Consider the following 18,052-nt stretch of genomic DNA (forward strand, 5'->3'; position numbering starts at 1 on the left):
TATAATTTCTAATAATTATATAGATGTAGGAAACACAGACGGCTAAAATCATCTGGATTTACACAATGTTTAACCTTCCTCTTTTGTTAGGGTCGGCACTGACACGTTCTTAGGGTTTAAATGAGTAAAAGAACCACATAAATTTGTCTATTGCACTGAGGTTGTTTTTTTTCCTTTGTCAGGAACCCCTATTTTATCAAATAAAGCAAAACTTTTTTTCTCTAAATTATTAAACGCTCTTGATGAAATTATAACCTTTGTGTTCTTAGGGTCAGCTTTGACCCAGTTGTAAAAATAAGATTATAAAGCAATAATTAGAACCAAAACTGAAATCATAGGTGCACGGTCATCCAACACATTGACAACCTGCTCCTCTCCCAGAAATTTGAGGCCGGTTGTTCAAATGTAATACAATCGGATTTCGGTTATCAGATAGGATCAACGCTTGAAAATGGGTTGTTTAAAAGAGAAAGCCGGATTCCGAAATCGGCTTGGATCACGGAATCTAATCCTGGTTGTTATCCAGATAAAATTCTCAGTTTGGGTTGTTCAAAACGTTTGAGTAGGATCCAGATAACTTTGATCCAAGAAACCAGGATTATCTTGATCCCAACAGAGGGCAGGATTACAAGGCGGATTTCAGGAAGAAACTGAGGTACAACCTAACAGTTGATCAAATAACAGAACTTTTTATTCGTTGCACATGTTTATATTTGTATTTTGCACCTGACTTGTTTAACCGTTACAGTGATAAGGTGGCATAGGCTACCTATTAAGCCTTTCAGCGTAGTAAAGCAAGAATAAAGACCTTAGCAGGACTCATGTGCGTCAACATTTTCACAGAGAGGGACATTGCGCTCTTTTAATTTAAGACATTCCCGAAATATCCACAATGTAGTTTTTAACGGATTAGTTTTTATTTGTTGTGTCTCAGATGAGAAGTCGTACATTTAGAATTGAATAGAAAGCCTTTATTGTCATTATACAAAGAATAGTGACATGTAAAATTATACATATAAGTGGACGTTCGTGATTTCCTGTGTGTTGTTGCAAAGAGAAAAGTACTTAAAGTGACCCCATACTATCTCTTCTATCTGTTGTTATTCACAAAGCCGGAAGCCCACATAGATATTGTGAATAATTCTGAGGCGAAATATCAAAGTTTTTGTCTATGTACACCGAGTGTGGTACGAAATTGCAAATAAATTATGAGGATTCTAAAACAAATTCGGAAGGTGGGAAAAACAAACACGGATTCTACATCAAGTGATGATGATATTGTGCTGATACTGGCTAAAGAAAAGAAAAAAGAGGGCACTAAGTACATCCTATCCTAGAGAAGAGAGGGGAGCTTGGGGAGTGTAATTGTTGTAATACTTGCAAAACACTTGTTTGCAGGTGCCCTCTAAGTGCTAGCACAATTTTTACAATTTCTCAACGGTGGCAAATATTGTGAGGGAAACTTGCAATACCATTTGGGCGGACCAAAAAGATCCATACATGCTTCCTCTTGATCCTGATCTTTGGGCAAAGAGCGCAAAAAGGTTTGAGGACAGGTGAAACTTCCCCCATTGTGTAGGTGCGCTGGATGGCAAACATGTTGTCATCCAGGCACCTTCCAACTCAGGCTCTCAGTATTTTAATTATAAGGGCGCTTTTTCAATTGTGTTGCTGGCTCTGGCTGATGCAGATTGCAGATTTTTGGCTGTGGACATTGGGGGTTATGGCAGCAACAGTGACGGAGGCATTTTGGCCTACTCCATTTTGGGGAAAGCCATGTAAGCAGGTACGCTTGGCATACCACCTCTATGCCTGCTGCACCACAGTTGGGGCCTGTGCCTTATATAGTTGTTGCTGATGAGGCTTCCCCCATGAAGCCTTACCTCCTCTGACCCTTTCCTGCCCGTCACCTCCCAGAGGAGACGCGCGTTTTTAATTGTAGGCTCTCCAGCGCCCACTGAATAGCATTTGTGTTTGACATTCTGACCCAACATTGGCATGTGCACTGCAGGAGGATGCAAGTCTGCCCAGATACAGCTGACAGCATCATCAAGGCAACATGCACCCTGTCAAACTTCTTGCAGTCGGCAGACAGGGACCAGAACCCAGATGTTGTAGAGCTGGCTGAAGGTGACCTTATAGAGTGTCTTTGATACCTGTCAGAAACCTGCAAGGAAGTACAGCATCTGCAGATCCAACACAGCAGTTGACGAGCTCAAAAGCTAAATTGTTAATATTGACAAATGTAGGCTAGATCGGATTGGCCTTCAAGACATTCAAATATGGACAGCAAGGGGCAGCCAAAGCTAAATCAGATGTGGTTATTTTCCGGGTAGTCTCAATTTAGACAAGACCATAATTCAATGTTATGAGATGAGGATGAAAATAGGAACGTTCCCATGGTTTATCAATTCTTAACTTTATATTGATGCTTGAATTTGATGAAGTGTTAAGTATATCAAGAGAGAAATAGCTAGCAAAGGTTGAATGAAGTGGCAGCGAAAAGCGACACTGCATAGCTCGCAACACCGGCTCGGGGTGCGTTGTCAATATGCCGCCTCTGATTGGTAGATTTCGTATCTATCGGATGTGAATATTAAGAAAAATCTACCTCAGTTCAAAACAGTAAAACTCGCGAAATTGCTAAATGGAATTTCGTCACTGATGTCAACGTTCCCATTGACTTCTCATTGATCGATTAACAAAAAATATTGCTGTGCGAATTATTTGGACGAAATGTGCAGAGCAGGTGTGTAAAGACCTTTACATGCTTTAAGAAACCATACTACTGTATATGTGAACAGGAATGGCGCCGTCTTCTCTGGACCAAAGCTCATTTAAAATGTTCTGAGGCAAAGTGGAAACCTGGATGAAAATGTGAACTAGTTTGTGGAAAGCATGGACGGCATGTCCTGCAGACTAAAGAGGAGAGGGAGCATCCAGCTTGTTATCGATAGACAGGTGAAAAGCTGCATCTCTGATGGGACGGGGCTGCATTAGTGCCTATGGCGTGGGCAGCTTCCACATCTGTGAAGCTCCATCAATGCTGAAAAGTACATGAAGGGTTTAGAACAACATCTGCTCCCATCCAGACAACGTCTCTTTCAGAAAAGGCCTTGCAGATTTCAGCAAGACGATACTGAACCACATCCTGCATCCATCACAGCAGCATGGCTTCACAGGAGAAGAGTCCGGCTGCTGAACTGGCCTGCCTGCAGTCCAGATCTTTCACCAATACTGAACATCACCCTGGAACTACTTTTTACACCGTGCCGAACATCACCCTGGAACTACTTTTTACACCGTGCCGAACATCACCCTGGAACTACTTTTTACACCATGCCGAACATCACCCTGGAACTACTTTTTACAGACGTGTTGCTGTCATCAGATTCACTTTCAACTCATATTTTCCATGAAATGGTAAAATGTCTCAGTTTGACTTGATGAGATTTGGACATCAATGAATTTTGTTTTTATTTATATTTTACACAATGTTCCAACTTTTTGGAATTGAGGTTTTGAGTCACAAACTAGAAAGTTTAAGGATGCTACTGCATCTACTGGCTTTCATTAAGTAGCTTTGTTTAGTAGTAGTTTTCATTCTTCTGATGCTTTAGCTGCTGAATAAATATAGTTTATTCAGGATCAGCCTTCACACTTGATTGTCGATGTTAGCTTGTCTTAGCCTCACTCTGCTTGGTGGGGAGAATCAAACACAAAGACAGTCTGAGAACTTCATAGTCTGTTTCAAAAAACCACAATAATAATAATAACAACCATGTCATAAATCAGTCAGGTGTGTGTAAATGTGTGAAATATATAGTATAGGTACACTGATATTTAAGAAGACAGAGTAACATAAATCTCTGTTCTCCTGTAGAAAGGATTTTCCTAACAGGGAACATTAATGTAACTAAACAGACTCTTCAGTTATTTTATAATAAGGTTTTAGGTTTGAAGGGAAAGGGATAATGAAAGGCAGGAAGACAGAGGGTAAAGAGAGGAAGGAAAGATGTGAAGTAGTCAAGCAGTAATAAGACTGCAGAAGAAATTGCCCACTGAGGCGTGGTTGCACTCGCTGCTTTGGCCCAGTTTGCCTCCAGATTTCAGCTCCACACCCACACAGGAAAACGGAACAGCAAAAAATGGAGCGCACATTAGGGCCCATACAGTACAGCAGCTCTCTGGAGGGCCATATTTCATTTTAACAAAGCCATGGCACTTCTGTGCTCTCTATCCTGTGTCTGATGTAAGCGGGAGAGGATGGACATCACATCAGCTGATCAGGGCAGCCTCATTAGGCAGTTACAGTCTGTTCATTAACTGTAGTTACTGTTTATAACCCCAAGTCCAGAAGTTTGGATGCTGTGTAGGATGTAAATAAAAACAGAATACAATGATTTACAAATATGATCAACCCATATTTTATTCCCAGTAGAACAAACAACACATCAGATGTTAAAACTGAAACATTGATGGAAAATATGAGCTAGCTGTGAATCTGATGCGACATGTCTGTAAAAAGTAGTTCCAGGGTGATGTTCGGCACGGTGTAAAAAGTAGTTCCAGGTTGATGTTCGGCACGGTGTAAAAAGTAGTTCCAGGGTGATGTTCAGCACGGTGTAAAAAGTAGTTCCAGGGTGACGTTCAGAGTGGTGTAAAAAACACTACAGAGTGAGACATCGTCCTCTTTCCTATCTTTCCTATCGCATCTTGCACATGCACAATAATGTCCGCCAGGTGAAAGTATGGCAGCGGACCAGGGAACAAAATGGCGGCAGAGGACGTCAAAAGTCTGGGATAACTTCACGTTAAACTTATAAAATAAATTAAATACATGTGAGATTTGTAAAGCGGACCTTGTGTACCATGGAAGTACGTCTGCAATGCTCGAACATTTAAAGAGGAGGAGCGTCACACTTACATAACGTCAAGCAAGAATTAAAAGCTGGAAGTGAAATAAGAACCATTTGATAATTACAAGATACATAATCTGATTAGTCGACTAATCGTTTTAATAGATGACCAATCGACTATCAGAATAGTCATCAGTTGCAGCCCTAGTGAAGTGCTCACCAGAGATCTGTCCCCCATGGGTGTCGTGGGACACCACTCCGGTTTCAGCGACAATGGTAGGGGCTCTGTCCTGGATAGTCTTCATGGCAATGACTGCACAAATAACACATACATGCCCTCTTTCAGAATGGCAACACACAGGTTACCTGGACAGATGGCTAAAAAGACTGATCAGACAGGGGTACACCCTTCACGCCACCGAAGTTCAGGGGGATCCTGGAAACTTTGCTTTTGGTGAAGAATGTCACCTCCAAAGTTGCATGGTTGCTTTCTGGGCGGTTTCTGTGCACGTCTCGGCAACTTCTCAGGCGAGGCGATTAATCAGATTGGTCAGCATCTCTGGGGTTGGCGGCTGTGCGGGAGTGGTTAGAGGGGCTCGGGCTCTCCCAGAAGGACATGCACATGATCCAGAATGCAAGAGCCACTTCGACGAGAGCATCTTACTCGTCCAAGTGGTCAGCAGATCAGCACTGGTGTCTGGGAAAAGGATTAAATCCCACCATGTGCATGTTTCCCTGCATGCTGTTCTTCCTCCAGATGCAGATGGAGAAGAATTTGGCTTTCAGCACCATTACAACTTACGCTGCAGCCATTTCTTCCTGTCATGAAGGCTCTGGTCTATCTATATTCAATCATCCTATGACCAAACGCGTCCTGAAAGGTACGCACAGACACAGACTTGTGTCATACGCTCTGACGCCTCAGTGGGATTTAACGTTGGTTTTATGCTTGCTGATTAAAGCTCAGTTTGAGCCTTTAAATCAGGGTCCACTTAAGTTTTTTGTCCATGAAGACAGCTTTGCTGCTGGCTCTGACATCTGTAAAGAGTCAGTGATTTATCTGCTCTCTGTGGCTCCTTCCTGCTTCAGAATCCCAGGAGACTGCAGCTCAGCAGTGCTGCATCCTAACCCAACATTCACTCCTAAAATTATCACCAACTCTTTCATGCTGGATGGGCATTATCCTCCTCCTCAAGAGTCAGAGGAGGATGCACGCTCTCACCTCCCTCCTCGACTAGTGCACGCACGGTCATGCTACATTGTGTGCAAAGCTGCTTTTCGTTGCTATAAGTGGTTGTTTGTGCATTACAGAGAAAGCTCTCACACACTGGCTGTGTGAAGCAGTCTCCATGTCTAATGCTTCCTCTGGATCGGATCTGCCAGAAGGTCTGAGCTCATTCTACCAGAGGGATTTTGTTCTCCACAGCATTGCATGGAGGTATGAAAGTGGAGGACATCTTGTATTGGGAAGGTCGGCCTTTCTTCGCTTCCTCGGATCCAGAACCTGTCCCATCAAACTGTGCATGAGTATGTCACCTCAGGAAAACTCGGACTCTTGGGTGAGGATCACTCGTCTGCCAACCAGCTTGCTTTGAGATGGCTGGTTGTCAGAAAGGATCTTCCCTTTTTAATTTGCCTTTTCAGGACTCCAGTTCAGCTCTAATTGTCATTTAGCTCCAACAGGATTCAGAAATCCTCTCAGCATCCTTTTATAACATTAGTTAATTAACATCAACGTTTATTTTCTTTTCATTTTTGCTCCACATTTTATGTTGCCTTATCACAAGAGTCTGGTTTAAACATCACGCTTGCACATTTTATGCCCATGTTTATTGTATTTGCTTTCCCTTGTGTAAAAATTTACCCTCTTAATTTGATCTCATGTAGTTTGTAGCCTAGTTAATAAATATTTACATTTACATTCTCACTTCCTTTGAATCATGTTTCGATCCCTTCGGACGAGAACTTGTGTGTGAGTGATTTGACTTAGTTGAATTAATCAATTCATTAGTCTAAGACCTATATGGAATTTCTTGCTTCCATTAACAGAAAAAGTTGGTGGTGCCCTGAGGTTTACAAATAATAGTAATAAATTATCATTTATATTGATTATTAAATTATTTTATAGGGTTTTCTTCTTTTTTGTTATTCATATTGCGATTCAAGGCATGCACACTAGAAAACTGGCACTTGTTTCTGCACAGAAAAGCTATAGACTGTTGCAGCTATTCTCAGCATCAATTATAACTGCAAATCCACAGCTCAGAGTCAGCAAGGCATTCATACAATGAGTCTACTTCATTTGTTTTGTTAATTTCTTTTACCCATAAGTCATTAGGACTTGTGGGTCCTTTCTGGCCTTCAAGGCTCTGCATCCTGTGATGGGGGTGGGGGCTAGTGGTTGCTGCACTGTTGAGTCATAGTGTGTTACAAACAAACCAGCAGAAAATCTGCACTCATACATAATCAGTCTCAAAAAAAGAGGTTAACAGTGGTCTCGCTCTCTGTACTTTTGTCTTTTAGGAACTGGTTAAATTGGCTTTTGTCTTGTCACCAGTTAACTTGAAGGAATCTGAGAAAAGTACAAGGACAAGCCTGTCTCTGCAGGACAAACACAGGCTGACAGAAAGTCAGCACATGCATCGTGTGACAGGACATGCTTTACATGTCAGCATTACAGGGTGCTAACTCTGATCACTTCAGAGGGAAATGTGATGATAAACAGACAATTTCACAGCTTTGTTCTCTGCATGTGCCACCGTTTGGGTATCAGAAACGTAAAAGTCGAAGATGTGGATGTTTCAGAGTCATGCTGAAATCAGTGATGACAATCTAAAAAGCTTCATACAATAATGCAAGTTGCTCTGCAGCTCCCTAAAGCTGTAAGTGTCCGTAGAAGAGGAGTTACCTGTGGACAGATCTGTGGGGTTGTGAGGAGCCTGCATAGGGACATCTGCCCCTGCTGGAGGCGTGGCATGCTGGGGCTCGGCTATACTTGGGGGCCTCTCTGTGTGCAGGGGGGCAGCTCCCACCTCCACATTCATGCCTATCCCTCCAGGCTGGGAGAAACCTGGAAAACAAAAGCAGACAAACAGGAGGGTGTAAGTCCAGAACAAAAGACAACTGGAGAGTCATTCCTTTAGCATGCATGGACACAAGGGAGAGACAGAAGATACGTGTGTGTAACCCTTTATTTAGCTTAGAGTGTAAATTAGTTCAGCTTATATAAACAGGCACCGTTTATATATATATATATATATGGCAATCTGATGGACTCCCACTGGGACAACACCAAAGAGTAGATGGCAGCAATACACTTTAGTCTCATCTAGCCAGAAGAAGAAGAAGAAGAAGAAGAAGAAGAAGAAATTCAACTTCTCTATTTCTGCGCATGCAGAGATCACAAAGTTTGTGCTGCATTGCAGGAATAAAATAAATAAAAAGGCCAGAAAACTCGGGCTTGAGCTCTGGATAGAGTCTGTGGTAGATGTTATCTCTGCTGCTGAGCGGTTGCTGGTTAAAAGTAACTGCAAGTAAATTTAATTGGCTTCATAGCTATGTTACCATTGGCTCCCATGTGCTAACGCTAGCTAAAGAGTCACGTTGCTGAAGCGTGGCAGCTCATGTTGAATGGAAGCTCAGAGTTTTGCTTTCTCCTCGCTGAAAGAACCAATGTGACGCCTAGTGTGAATGTCATTGATGGTGAAAGTTTATTTTATTTATCTGTTAAATGTTCATGTATCCTGAAGTGAATTCACCAATGGACTTGATCTAGCGGAAGGAGACTGTATTGTCTTCTGTAATTAGAGTTATTTGTGACCTACATCGCGGTAGGCCAGTTTCAGTAACACCTTCACTCGTCCACACAATCCCAGGTAACTACTTTATTTTTGAGAACTGTAGACTTGAACTGAGCTTGCAAAGTTTAACTTTGGACTAATTTCAATTGATCATTGTTTAGACTGTGTCTGGGTGTATGAGAAATCCTTTAAAAGAAGGCAGGTGTTTAATGAAACTGAATTATATCTGAATATTCTGAACTAGGGCTATTTATTGTCTTTTTTTTTGCCTAATCCCAATACTCTTTATGTTTTGAAATCTCCTCTAAAACACTGTAAATGGTGAATTCAACATCACCAGCATGAAAAGACACCAGTAAGATTTAAGTAAACTCTGCTAAATCTAACTTCATTGTGATTTTTCACTTTTAACAAAGTTTTTATTGTGAACCAGGGACCTAAACTTAATAAAAGCCAGCGTTTCCCGACCATGATATTAGGGGGCGTAATAGGGGGTGCTGTGTGGGTCTGCTGGGAACGTCTGGAGGAGTCCCCTGTCAGAGAGTTTCAACTCCCATATCTGGAAGAGCTTCAACCATGTCCCAGGTAAGGTAGGGGAATACCGAGTCTGAGTGGGCTGTGTTCCATGCCTCTATTCTTGAGGCTGCCAACTGGTACTGTGGCTGTAAGGAAATCCCTGAACTCGTTGGTGGACCTAGGAGTGAGAGCTGCCGTCAAGCTAAAGAAGGAGTTCTATCAGGTCTGGTTCAGGCAGTACTGAGTCTGCAGAGGTTGGCATGGTGAAGAGCCCAGCTTGTAGCTCACACTGCAGGTGTGTGTTGGTGTGCAGAGTACCAGCAGTAGATAACGAGCAGTGACAGCTTCAACTAACAAGAGATGCCTCATCTCAAACCTTCCATCACAGATTTCACAGCCAGAGGACTGAAAGGATATTTTAAATAGGAGGAAAGCTAATTAACAGCAAGCTCCGCATGTTGTCATATGATTTGGTTTCATTACTCATGCTGACACCTTATATACTGTATGTTTGTGTAACTGTTTGCAAACCAGGTGGATAAAAAAGTACAACTATTTGCATACAGGTACAAAAGTGGGGGAGTAATGTAAACCTAAACAAACTGTGTGACTTCAGCTCTTTTACTGCGTAGAAAAGATGGATCTGGGCTTCAGACAGGATGCCTTCAAGTGCCTTACAAAAAGCTGCTTCCAACATGTCTGCAACTCAGACTCCCTAAAATCATCAATTTCTTTCATAAAATGTATGAAATGTTACCAGAGTCACTCCTGAAAACGACACAACTAATTACAAACCTAAATTTGAACAAATCAGGATTTTAGGAAAAATTTTAAACACTTTTTTCGTCACAGAAAAACATGAAGTGAAGATTTTTCTCTCTTTAGTTCAAAATATTGTTAAACCAGTCAAGTGTAGTGTATTCTTTTGATAAAAAAGGAACAGATGAGACAAGGAACTTTGCTTTTAATGTTTTATTAATTTTATTCTCAGATGAATTTCCCTTAACAGAGACCAAACGAAACCTTTATCCCCGAGGAGGGGGAGATGGACAGGAGTTGATGTCTAACAGCTCAACTTAATCCCAGGTAAGAACTCTCCAAGCATCAAGCTGACTTTAGCTTCAGAATTAAGCGTGACATGAAATAATATGAATATTAAATGACACAAATCTGTCTTTGGAGTAATAAACTATCAGGAAATCCACACTAACATTTATCTGTTCCAGATGTGTCCTGAAGCTGACATCAACCTCTCATTAACAAACTGATCTCGTCTCAGATCATCTTTCCTATCGATGACTTTTCTCCCAGACTGACACAGATCAGATTATCTCTTTTTCTTCTGCAGATCTCATAACAAAGACTCACCTTAACCAACATTCTAGATGTGTTTAAAACTGGGAAAATGTTTTATATGCTGTTTATCACAAGTGTTTTCTTGGAAGAAAGTTTGTAATCTGAGAAGAATTCTATAGATTTATTTATGTTAATGTTTTTTTTTCCAGATGAAATAATGTCCACAACATATATGTTCTTGGAGAAGCAACATATGTGTGTATTTAGATATATTTGAAGATACCAGCTATCAAGCCATCAAGATTTGTACAATGTTTAGTTCATGTGTTATGATGCCATCATATTCATCCTGTTTTATAAGGATTTCTATATAATCACATACTGTGTTTTTATATGATTACATAACAGGTTCACAAATGTTTTGATATACTTTTAACAAAATAAACCACTCCTAGAGATTAGAAACCTGATCTTCAGAGGTTTCACTGCCCAGCCAAGCAGTCTATCGTCATTAAACATTAAGTTTAGATAAAATATTACTTTTAATAATCAACACTTTTACTATTACTATTAATATCTGGATGTTAATTAATTAATTTAGGAAAAAGGAGCTGAAAGTATTTCTAAATCTAATTGGAGCTAAACCGCATCGTCTGTTTAAGACAGAAGCCTAAATCATCTCCTGAAAAAGGCAAATTAGTTTACTAACACTGTTTCCGTAAGACACCAACCATGCTTCATACTTCCTGTCCGGTTCCGTTTGGACCGAATCGACCCGCTTACGAGCATTTCTGGTGAACAGCTCCAGCAAACAGAGGAAGCCTTGCTGGTGGTTGAGTTCTGGCTAAAGTTTCCAAAGGTCCATCACTCATGGTGGTCCGCAGGTTTCGGGTCTGCAGTGGTTCTTCCTCACATTAAGTCTCGTCCCAAGACTCTGCTGGGTTGGATGTGTCAACAGATGGTGTGTAGTAAAAGGTATCTGCCGTGTTGCTCATGGAGTGATGGAAAAAAATCAAGAAGTCCAGCTTTGAAAGCCAAAAAGGGAAAAACTCTGCTGTTTTTTTTATTTAAATTGCAGGCTTGATTTAACTTGAAACTAAATGAAGTTTAACTAGTTACAAAAGAAAAAGAACATAATAGAAACGGAGATGAAGCATGTGCAGAGATGGAGTCTGCTCCTTTTCTTGATCAGCTTTTCCTGCCTAAAGCCTGGCACACATGAGGATTATCGGGCCGTTTTGTCCCGATTCTGCCCCTTCACGACCAAATGCCCGATTATGTTGAGTCTTAGTGTCTTTGATTTCTTTTGTTTAAAAGTATCGGATAAACATTTGCAAACACATCTGTACGTTATAAGATGTTAAAGGACTTAAGTGATGTTAATGTTTAAAACACTGATCAATCCTTCAAAACACAATAAAGTAAAATACAACAAGTGATTATATCAACAATGTTAAAAAACCTTAAAGAACAGAAAAAATAAGGTTCAAATCATAAATAAATAATAATCAACTGTTGATTAAACACAATCCTGATGACTTGAACAGTCTGCTTCTTGAGTACTTTTATAAAGCTTATCAACTGCATGTATGTAGTGGACATTATTTAAAGGCAAGACGAGACCTTTTTATTTTTATATCTCAGATAAAGAAGGTATTTTCCTGGTCCCATCAGGGCACTTCTTTAGCTCCCATCTGGAACGTTAGTTAAACAGAGTCTTTGTTATAAGACCTGCAGAGAGCTAAGGATGGTCTGGAGAAAGTGTCTGAGTGTGAGGGAAAGAGACCAAGTCTGAGCAGAGTTTTGAAAGGAAGAACAATATATTTGAAAGCAAGACGGACTTTCTGAGTGTGAGAGCAGAGTTTTGAGAGAGAGCAAGATGAGATTGAGCGTGAAAACCAGAATCTTGTTCTCAAAGCAAATAATTACGCTCTTGATTAAAGATAGAAAAATACCCCCATACTTGGGGAGAAGTTTCTCTCATCTGTAAGAAAATCCATCTGAGGTTTAAGTTAATAGAAAGTGAAAAGCAAAGTTCTTGATGTGTCTCATCTGTTCCTTTTTGACTGACGGAATACGCTACGCAGTAACCACACCTTCGAACTTAGACAAAGAACTAATTTTTACCTTTTTCCTCTCACTTCACGCTGTCACACAGAGTTGGAGAAAACAGAGAGAGAAAAGAGTTTGAAGAAGAATAAGGTTCAAACTATGAGGTGCAGGATGGGACAGAAAATCCACCTCTGTGTGTCCTTTTTATCTTAGTGTAGTGGAAACTCCTGAGCCAGGCCAGAAGACCTTAGGATTTATAACCTTTCCCCGAAAACCTCCTTTCCCTCTGCAGATGGTCCAAGTACTTATCAAGACTCTCTCTCTGGCTGGTACCATCAGATTCAAAGACCTCTGAGAGTTATTATCTTTGGTTCTGTCCTCCAAATAGGAATAATTCCAGATGTTAAGTTGCATTTTACGTTACAATACACATAGGTTTTCAAAATACAGAGCTTTGAAATCCTAGTGTCTTTCTTTCCTTCTCTGAAGACTGTGAATGACTGAGTCTACCATCACCCTTTCAGACCCCAGTCAGGAAGATAACATGTAAACAACTATTCTCAAGGACCAGACTGGGTTTTATCAAGAATGTCAAGAAAGAACTTATTCCTCTAAAAACTGGTTCAAATACAGAGAGCTTAAAACTGTATTTAATGTTGTCATTTCCTCATATTGACCTTGTTAAGTTGTTGCATTCCTCAAAAAATACAAATAGGAGCATCAAGAAATAACCCAACCATGGACTAAAAAAGATATTTTGGTTTAAGTTTGCTTTTTTTAGGTCCCTGGATGACAGACAAAAGACTTTTACTAAACTTTGTTTAATGAATTAATTAATCTTTCTCTTTCACTGTTGGATGTTAACCATGTGTTCTTTTATCTACACCTAAAGTCAAACGTTGTTAATCCTTTATATGTGTGCTATGTTATTTTCTTAAAGGTTGGAAGAATGGAAAAGTTTAGTATTAAACTTACAGATAACAGTTAATAAATCTCTGCCCTTATGAGTAAGGCCTCACCATCCCTGCAGTTTGATTGGACAAAGGCGTAAAGTCTGCCCTGAGTGCATAAGTATGCTAGCAAACTTAGAGTAGAAAAACAAAAAGAAACCAAGAAGTAACATCATAAAGTTTGAACCAAAGTTTTTGTCTGTCTGTTGGCGCCTTGTCTTTAATTTATGTTTATCATCTAAACCAGGAAGCGTTTCTAAGAAACCGAAACAAAAGTGTATGCAGCCCTTCGTTTCAGGGTGAATGACATTATACTTTCACCACTCAAATAAAAGCAGAAGATACCTGGAAAAGATCCCAACAGGCCAGAGTCCATCACTGGGGCAGAGTTGGTGTGAGGATCAGAATAACCTGCCATGGAGGCTGGCAGGAAAAGGAGGGGAAACAAGGAAGGAGGGATGCAGGTGGAGGTGGTGTTTGGGCATGAGAGCATCAAGAATTTAGAGTGGGTAAGAAAGTGGGTAACAGAGAGGGAACAGAAAGAGAAAAAGTGTTAAAGGGAAGAAATTATTTTATTTGTTCAGTTTTGGATGCACAATCACCAGCTCGTCCATACTTACATGAATCATTAACAACATAATGACAGAATGTGTGATAGAAGATGGGGCATGGGCAATGGCTCCAGGCTCTCAGCTATTTACATTTGTTTTGATGTTTTTGTTCGAGTTTTCACCCACATTTTTAGTACTGGAAGCCTTAATGCAGTACGGAAGGGCTGACCTGCTGGTACAGAGGCCCTCAGCATCCTCACTCTGTTGCCCAGGTGACGGAGAAGTCGACGTAAACAAAAGCAGGACAATGGGAGCATGCTAGGCTACACGCTAACCCATACAGACCGGCTCTGCCCAGACTCCTCGCCAACACCAGGTCTCTCGCCAACAAAATGGATAAATTCCGTCTGAGTATCGTCTCACGTGCTGTGTGGCAGTCTTCACCGAGACCTGGCTGGACAACAATATCCCTGGCGCAGTGGTGGAGCTAGTGGAGCACTCTGTTCCTCGCCGACCAAACTGCAGCTTCGGGTAGGACTACAAGCGGAGGTTTGGCGCTGCATGTTCACAACTCGTGGTGTAAAACTATGAGCATTATTGGAACCTTCTGCTCTCCCGACCTGGAACATCTAGCAGTGAAGTGCAGACCATTTAAACTGGTTAGAGAACCAGAACCCACATGGTCGACCTTTAGCTGCGGCCTTCCTCTGCCTCCTTCTGTCCGGATGCATTGCTGTTCCTGTGGTGGGCTGTCTCAGTTCTGTTCTCCATGGTGGCTGCTGGTTGCATCACTCTGCACCTGGATCAGTGGCTTCCTCACCAACAGGCCCCAGGTGGTGAGAATAGGGATGTCAACATCTTCACCACTGATCAACACTGGAACGCCGCAGCATTGTGTGCTCAGCCCCGCCCTCTTCACCCTCTTCACACAGGACTGCTCTGCAATCCACTCCACCAACATGGTTGGACCCACTACAGAGAAGAGGTCCAGAGTCTCACAAGAACAATTTAGTTCTTAACATCAACAAGACAAGAGAGGTCCTAGTAGATTCCAGGAGGTCCAGAAGAGCGAACACGCTCCTCTCTGCGTCCACAGAGAGGCAGCGGAGCGTGTGGACAGCATAAAGTTCCTGGACATCCACGTTTCCTCTGATCTCTCCTGGACTGTGAACACTTCCCACCTGGTGAAGAAGCCCGACAACGACTCTTCTTCCTCAGGAAGGTGAAGCGACGGGACTCTCTTCTCAGCTGCTGGTGAACTTCTACAGAACCTCCATGGAGAGCATCCTGTGTCTCAGTGTGAGGGTGTGGTACGGCAGCTGCACAGGACAAGAGGAGCTTAGCCCGGCTGGTGAGGACAGCTCAGGGAGATTGTGGGCCGCCATCTACCGAATCTGGACTTCATCTACACCGCCCGAGCCCAGAAGAGGGCCAGACACATTGCAGCTGACCCCACCCACCCGGGCAACGCACCACTTTGTACCGCTTCCATCAGGAAAGCTGAACAGGAACAGTAAAAGCACCACAAAGAAGAAGCCGTCTCCATAGACGGCTCTGTAGTTCAGCACTTACACAAACCACCCCCCACCCCCTCCCATAGTACTCGCACACTTACGCCCAACCCGCCACAGCCACACTCACACAGACCTCCATCCTTGCACTAGGATGCACTTTATCCACCATGTAAATATTACTGTCTGCTGGAAATTCTCTGGTTTTCTGTGAATATAGACGTGTTTTTATATCTTTTATATCTTTATTTTTACTTATTTATGTGTACCTGTTATATTTTCATTTTCTTATTTATGTGTGCCCAAGCCAAGAGACAGAATTTCCTCATGCTTGCATAATGACACAGATTAAGAATCCTGAATAAATTTGTCCCAACCAAAGAGACTTTCAGCAACATCCGATGCACAAAAAACTGTGAAGAAACCTTCCTTCTATCTTTCCCAAAGGGCTGAAAATCATTGTTTTGCTGTCCACACTTTTCACAAGGACTACTTTGTCTACCTTCTGTCTGAAATGACTTACCAAAAATAATGAAGTACATGTTCACATCTAAAAGGGCAGTATATTTAATCAAAAGAAAGCTGAGACTTGAGATTACTACAAGGTGTTACTCTGTCAGAGTAAATTCACCTGGAACACAGTAGAAAAAGCAAATGGTTGTCTTCTCCTAAAAGAAAACCAAATTACTCTCCGTGTAAAAAAAGGGGATAACAGCCCAGTTCATCTAAGAATTAGTAAAGTAATGTCTGGTGAGGAGCTGTGCTACAGTAGAAGGAAAAAGTGATGTTGACGATGGACACCTCTATCAATGTTCAGTCAGGAGAATCCAGGGATAGCCCCCAGTTTCACCTTAGAAGCTTGAAGTGAAGAAATTAGCAGAAGCCCTGAAGTGGACGTGCTGTTCTCATGTTTTTGTTACATTCCCATTTAACTGTTTGGGGTTTGGTTTGGATGCCAATGCTTAGTTTATTCTTTTAGCCGAGTTACCCTTTTTGGTATGCTACATATTTAGATTGCTGCTTCCTAGTGTGCGTAAATATCTTCTGTTCCTCGTGACGCCTCCTGTAGAGAGGGACCTCATCAAGAAGAGGCAGAGCCTCATCTCAAGGCTGTAAAGTGCAGCTGTTTAGAGGAATCCATCACAACACAGCAGAACATCCTCCTGATGTTTCACCTTAGTAAAAAAAAAAAAAAAAAAAGCCTTCTAAAAAGGTTCTGCTGCATTGACATGAATGCAACGTTTTCAAATCCTTTCAGCGTGTCGCTTTATTTAAACATCCTCCATCATCACACCTGACACATTGAGGCCTGCAGCTCCAGGCATGCTGCTGATATCGTCCCCCTGAGCTCAGCATGCTCATTGAAGACTGATTAAAACCCGTTACTCTAAATTCAGACACAATGCTACTGCGTCGGAAATGACTCACACATACAACAGGCATTTAAAAACACTTAAATGGATGTTTCCTCTCACCTGCCGAGTTTCCTCATAAAAGCAGATCTCCCCGTCCCACTAAAGTTAACCTTCAGCTGAACGTGGCGCTCAGAGCCTTTGTCTCCACTGCAGCCTCAGCTGGCTGTGAGCTACTAACACTGTGAACCCCAGTCACACTCTTACACACAATCGTCACACAACATGCACACACACACGAATGTAATCATAGACTGGGAGTCTGGGTTTGCTATGGTGACGTTTTACTGTCTGTCTGGTTCAGGTCCCGGGTCTCCGCCAGCTAGCACCTCCCCTCACTGACGTCTCCTGTTGTCACCCTTCAACTCCTGTTCAAGAAGTCCAGGCTCAACCGAAGAGGCAACCCACCCCACCCCATCCAACTGATTTCATGCTGCTGAAGAGGATGGAGAAACACAGGTGGGGCGGTCAAAGAGGAAGATGAATTACGGAGTGGACTCAGAGAGGATTTGCATGGTGTGTGTGGTGGAAAAGAGAGGAATGTAAGGAAGAAGAAAAACCAAGAAATGGATAAACAGGAGGTAGATGAAGCAGGAGTGAAACAGGGAGAGGAGACATGGAGGGTTGCACTGATGGCAACCCTCTCCCAGCAGCATACACAAAGGGTGACATTGAGGCAAACAGACAGGTTGCAACCCAAAGTCACAAATGCTTTCATATCTGAGATACAGAGGGGCCATGGTGGGGTACACAATATCTGTCTCTGAGAAACACTCCGTCTGCAGGGTCAAAAACGCGGCTGAAGCTAATCCTCATGATTTAGGTGTAATTTTGTGTGTCTCTGGTTTGTAAAAAGTAAATCTGGGACATAAATGAAAAGTGTAAGGTAACAAAACGTCCAGGCTGCTGAGGGCATACAGGGACATCGGGATGAAAACCTCCAACGCTGTTTTTGCTACTTTCTGATGGGAGTGGGCGATATTTCTAAAAAATTATATCCCGATAAATTTCTAAAATGTCTTGATAATATTACAGACAACATTGATGGTCACAGAATAACTTCCAGCATCGGTAATATCCACTGACAAAAGGCTTACAGCAAAAT

The 18,052-nt window shown here is 41.9% G+C and overlaps 1 protein-coding gene across 7 annotated transcripts in view; it reads right to left on the minus strand.

Moving 5' to 3' along the window:
- Positions 1–18,052, minus strand: part of LOC121628811 (microtubule-associated protein 4) — a 126,115-nt gene that overhangs the window by 54,236 nt on the left and 53,827 nt on the right. For 6 of the 7 annotated variants that reach the window (XM_041968149.1, XM_041968154.1, XM_041968152.1 and 3 more), the window contains one exon: positions 7,768–7,929. In XM_041968149.1, the coding sequence (XP_041824083.1) occupies positions 7,768–7,929 (162 nt within the window). Of the gene's footprint in view, positions 1–7,767; positions 7,930–13,818; positions 13,908–18,052 lie in introns of those variants that run through there. The other variant, XM_041968151.1, reaches the window with a different exon arrangement.

This window comes from Melanotaenia boesemani, chromosome 18 (genome assembly GCF_017639745.1).
Source record: "Melanotaenia boesemani isolate fMelBoe1 chromosome 18, fMelBoe1.pri, whole genome shotgun sequence".
NCBI lineage: Eukaryota > Metazoa > Chordata > Actinopteri > Atheriniformes > Melanotaeniidae > Melanotaenia > Melanotaenia boesemani.